The following is a 6,000-nucleotide window of genomic DNA, read 5'->3' as shown; positions in this document are numbered from 1 at the left end:
CAACAGAGGCAAACTGATTAGATGTAGCAGCTATATCCTCTCAACCAACACAAGCAGGCAAAATGCCTGCTCTACAAACAGTTGTGGACAGTAATGTGTTACTGTAATAATATTACTTTCCCCAGTAACTTCCAATCGCAATCTAAAGTAGATTTTGGTCATATAATGATCAAAAATATGTTATTTGTAGAATTTTAGAATAAGCTAATTGCTACACCTGCTTGTATTGTGTATTCTTATAAAAATAACCCAAATCACATACAAATCAAATGCTTTCATAATCATATGTTTATCAGCTTAATGTTTCATGTGTATAAGTTTGTACAGATGCAGAACAAGGACAAAGAAATCACAGGGAAACAACACTGTAAGATGCTAATGCTCATCAGATCGCACAATTCAGTGGAAAATTAATAGAAATTATGATTATGTCTAAATAAATACTAAGTAAACGTGTGTAAATATACCCTAATGGACACAAAGAGGCACACATATGAAGTCAGAATTCTGAGGAGAAAGGACATAATTACCAATTTTGTGGAGTTTTTAACAGAAAAGTAATATAACGAGAAGTGTAATAAATTACTGTTGGCTTGGAGTAATAATAAGTAAGTATAAAGGAGTAACAAGTAATGAGTAATAAATTAAATTTTTTGAGCCCAACACTGATTACCGTAGAAACCAGCAGACTTCTCTGCAGCTTTTGTTGTGATTGATGGTTATGCATATTTCAGCACCGGCAAATAAGTATCTTCCTGAAAGAGATGTAGCGAGAACAAACTGAACACGGTAAAACCCCTCTACAGCTAAAATGTCATGCTCTTCCAATACTGATTCTAGTCCAGCACTATGAATCATTTTAACAACAATTGTTCGTTCACCAGCCAGGAATTGTCTTCCAGATGAAATATTTCATGGGCCCATATGAACGGCGTGCCATATGCATCCTTAATGAATCTATATTTCAGGTTATGATTCTCTCTCAGGAGTTAAAGGAGGTTGGTCCAACATTAACAATAAATCCTCAGCTAGTGGCAATTAGGGAACAGCATCTGACATCCTCCCGCGTAATGCCCACAATCCCAACACACACGCGCGCTACACCTGTTCTTAATTACTGCCGGTCTGCTTTTTAACTTTTATTCATATTGCACTGGAAGCTTGGCACACACTTTCCAAAACTATTTAACATCACTGCTCACCCCACAGAAATGACGCATGGGAAATTTTAATAGCCAAGGTCATAGGGTGAAAGTTTGGCTGATTAGCTTCCATAGTTAGACCCTGTTAGCAGATGACGTATATGTGCATTTGCGTATGGCTCAGGTGATTGGCTCTGGAACATAATAACTAGGAAGCAAAGCAAATAAGGGAGTCACTGATGAATACATAAAAAATTCAATTTCGTGGAAATGCTCTTTTTTGTATATTCATGTTATTTTTTTGTTATTTTGAAAAACTTATACACCACTTTAATAAGTTTAAAGGGGTCATATGATGCTATTTTAAAGATCATTAGTTTGTGTATTTGGTGTAACGGGATATGTTGACATGCTTTAATTGTTCAAAAAACACATTCTTTTTCAAATACTGTACATTATTGTAGGTCCTCTATGCCCCGCCTCTCTCAAACACGTCGTTTTCAACAAAGCCCCCTCCTTTGACAAGCGCAGCCTGCTCTGATTGGCCAGCTGACACAGTGCATTGTGATTGGCCGAACACCACAAGCACGCGTCGGAAATGTAACGCCCCTTACCATAATCGCGAGCTTCAACTTTCAAAGTAAATATCAAGACAGTTAATAATGTCGTTAGTTTTACCATCAGTTCAAGCCCGAAAGGGCAACAGAGTCGCATGACAGACACAGTGATGATGCAGTACACAAGCCGCGGTTAAGACAGCTGACGTGCTATGATTTCTGACAGACAGTTCACTCTCCTGTGATGTGACCCTGTTCCCCTCACACACACATGACGCATTACTCTGTGCTGCGCAAAACTCCGCATTTGAACAGTCATTAGCAAACACTTAAACTGATAACAAAACATACTTACAGTCGCTGATTCAGAAGCGCCAGATTGTCATAGCAAAGTCGGAATTTACCCCTTTTTTATTTTTAGAAATAGCCTTTGTGCACAGCCAGCCTTGTACTCTTCTAGGCTAAAAAAAAAACTTCTAGATTCAAAAAACTGTCATCCACAAATTCGAACATCTGGGTTGTGCTGTTCTGTTGTAAATAAATCTGAACCAATGATTCCTAATTGCATCTACTTCCGGAAGGCCAAATAAAGTGCTTTTGCTTTCGCACTGAATCACACAGCGTCTCCCTGACATGGCTGCATCAACACTACTGCTACCTGAAACCACGCCTTCTTTCTTTGCGTGCACATTTGGGCGGCATTATGCTAATATTTCCACATAGTGATGTAGACATGTGGGGGCGTGTTAGAATGAGTCGTTTTAGGTAGGCGTGGTTGACTCTTCCCTTTTATAAAGAATATCTCTTTGGATTTGAGACTTTAGTCTTTGCAACTTTACAGATCTTCTTTATGCACCAAGCACTTCAAAGAGAAAGGAAAACTTGAAATCGCATCATATGACCCCTTTAAATTGAATGACTCTACGAATGTCATGTGGTGTAACTATAATATAGAAAGTAGTAACATATTTTCCTTACACCTTGAGTACACATGAATGTAGCGTTACTTTTTTATTTTTCATTACTTACATTTTTTAAGAAATACTTTTTGAGGTAAAAACTTTTTTTACACACATATATTAATATAACATTTTTGTGAAGTAGCTCCACATGACGATTTACAACCTAAACTAAAAAGTTAAATTATCTTAAATTTTAAGATACTTGTTGATGTTGATACACAGTAATGAGGATCCTTTTTATGATAGAATTTGCATATTGTATATATATATATATATATATATATATATATATATATATATATATATATATATATATATATAATTTGCATATTGTATACACACACACACACACATATGTATATGAATTTCATTTTTAAAATTCATGAATAAATCCCCAAAAACAAAAAAAAATGGTCACATCAATGAATGTTACATACTATACTGTACTTCCTCCAGCCTGGCAACCACCATCGAGATTAATGTGAAGGCTACTAGTTCTCACCAGATATTTTTGGCCAAAACCAGTCCCACAATGAATCCACAACTAATACTATCATGAAACATTATTAGCCAATGACATTCCAGCAATGCCCCACAATTATCACACAATCGACCCCTCCACACAAGAGACATGATCATTCCTGGCCTCATTTGAGCAGAAGAACAATTATCTGCTACTTACAGTAAAGTGCTAAATTACACCCACTTTAACTGGCAATTAGGTGGAGGGCATTTCATGGATGACTGTTGCATTGGGAGTGTCAAGAAAATACGTCGCCCGCTGTTAAACGGAAGAGCCAGTCACAGATGATATCTCATCAGGGGCTCTTCTTGGCCGTCTAGGTGGCATGATTCACAGCGTGATGCAGGAGGGACCGTCCACGCCCCATAAAACCCTAACTCATAAATGATAACCGCCCAAATTATAGATAAGCATGGACATTTCGAACAGAGATAATACATCAGCGAGTGTGATTGATGGGCTGGAATTTGACCACCGATGAGACGGGGTTAAGAATTACTGTCAGCTAGCTTACTGACCAGAGCCTGAAGCAGTCGTGGTTCTTGATGAATGGCTTGCTGTGATTATACAAAGCATCACAGTGGAGTACCGGCCCAGCAGTACAACTTAAGAGTGAAAGATAGAGTTTGAGGTAAAATTGACCCAAAGGCATGCCCACAGTTCAGTTACAGTCCACGCTCTGATCATATGAAGAAGCACACTGCACACAAAACTACATGTACATTTAGTCATTTTGCAGACGCTTTTATCCAAAGCGACTTACAATTGGGGAATACATAAAGCGATTCTTCTTAAAGAGGCAAACAGACACAGGAAGTGCTTGTAATACCAAGTTTTAAGCATTGTTCAAATAAGTACAAACTAGAAAGGGAATTAATAAATAAAGAGAAAGACAAAGTTTTTTTTTTTTTAATTTAGGATGAAGTTAAATAGCGTCAAAAGAGATGAGATTTCAGCTGTCGCTTCAAAATTGTCAGCTGTCACTTGAAAAAAATTGCAAAGACTTGCTGAAAATCAGCAGTAGCAATCTGATAACACACTGTAAACACACTCTAAAAAATGCTGGGTTAAATACAACCCAGTGCTGGGTAAAATATGGACAAACCCAGCGATTGGGTTGTTTTGACCCAGCAGTTGGGTTACTGCCCAGAAGGTTGGGTTGAACATTTAACCCAACTGTTGGCTGAAAACAACTCAATCGCTGGGTTTGTCCATATTTTACCCAGCATTTTTTAAATAGTTTTAAAAGTTGTGAATAAAAAAACAGCATAGTGCTGATATTATAATTTTGTTGGTAACACTTTACAATAAGGTTCATTAGTTAACTACATTAGTTAACATGAACTAATAATGAACTGCACTTATACAGCGTTTATTAATCTTTGTTAATGTTAATTTCAACATTTACTAACACATTATTAAAATCTTGTTAACATTAGTTAATGCACTGTGAACTAACATGAACATCTGTATTTTTATTAACTAACATTAGCGTAGATTAGTAAATACAGTAACAAATGTATTGCTCATGGTTAGTTCATGTTAGTTAATATATTAACTAATGTTTAACTAATGAAACTTATTGTAAAGTGTTACCATTTAGTTTGAATCATGCATAAAAACTACACTCTTATAAAAAATGCTGGGTTCAGCCTGTTGGGTCATTTTATTGGGTGGTTTTTAATATTTTTACCAAGGTGCTGGGTAGTTTTTCTGTAACTAAGTTGCTGGATAATTTTTAACGCTGGGTTATTTATTCTACCGAACCGCTGGGTTGAGCCTGTCTCCGATGAAACAACGCAGCTGCTGAGTTACAGTCATAGCACGGGCTTTTTACATTCACAGGACGGAGCAGTTCTCAGCGCCGCCGGCGATTTGGTGCACTCTTTCCGGGAAATAAAGGTTTGTATACATTTTATTTCATTTATAAAGTCTTTAATATGGTGTAAATTATATTATTTTACGCAACACAACATAAGGACGAGATATCAGCTGCCTCAGCAGCGGTCGTTTGGCACGATGGAAATGCCTTTTGCCTTGCATAAAATAATGGATTTTATTCGTTATAATACTGAGTTTAATTTAATTTGATTTTAAAATATGTTCTCCAATCTCAGTACTGTTTGTTTATGGACAGGTTTTGGAGTCAGTCACGGCATCTTTCAGCTACGAGTGAAACGCGAGGCCGGCACGAGAATTAGCACTATTTTGTAAAAAAAAAAAAGTGATTACAGAGAACGGTTGAATACACTTAAATAAAAATGCTTTTAAATGTGCCTTTTTATTTCTAAAATGCATGTTAGACGAGTTTAAATGTATAAACTCGTTATATCGATATTGGTTATTTTGCCCAATGGATTACTCCTTGTGTAAGGAACCTGGGTGTCTTATTTGATTCCAGTCTAAAGTTTGATAAACAGATAAACAGTGTGGTTAGGTCATGCTTTTTTCATCTTCGACGTTTGGCTAAAGTTAAAACTCTCCTTTCAACACAGACATTCGAAAAAAACTATTCATGCATTTGTAACATCTAGATTAGATTATTGCAACTCGCTGTACTATGGGATAAATCAGTCCTCCATGGAGCGACTGCAATTGGTTCAAAATGCAGCAGCCAGGCTATTGACTGGCACACGCAAATTTCAGCACATTACTCCCACTCTGACCACATTACAGTGACCACCTGTTAAACTTTTAACATTGGTTTTTAAAGCACTTCATAATCTCGCACCAATTTACCTCACTGAGTTGTTGCAGACACATAAATCAGTGAGACCACTCTGATCCAGATTTTTAGGAACTTTATCAATTCCTAG

General features: G+C 36.8%; 1 protein-coding gene across 1 annotated transcript in view; it reads right to left on the bottom strand.

The window, feature by feature from the left end:
* Positions 1 to 1,322: 1,322 nt before the first annotated feature.
* The window catches only part of LOC107600313 (uncharacterized), a 43,543-nt gene continuing 38,865 nt past the window's right edge, over positions 1,323 to 6,000 (bottom strand). Inside the window, exon 8 of the mRNA XM_016292182.1 lies at positions 1,323 to 1,350. Within this exon, the coding sequence (XP_016147668.1) occupies positions 1,323 to 1,350 (28 nt within the window). The remainder of the gene's footprint in view (positions 1,351 to 6,000) is intronic.

The sequence above is a fragment of the Sinocyclocheilus grahami genome, unplaced genomic scaffold (genome assembly GCF_001515645.1).
Source record: "Sinocyclocheilus grahami isolate Dianchi unplaced genomic scaffold, SAMN03320097.WGS_v1.1 scaffold281.1, whole genome shotgun sequence".
NCBI lineage: Eukaryota > Metazoa > Chordata > Actinopteri > Cypriniformes > Cyprinidae > Sinocyclocheilus > Sinocyclocheilus grahami.
Note: the sequence above shows the minus strand (reverse complement) of the source record. Positions and strands in the feature narration are given on the sequence as shown.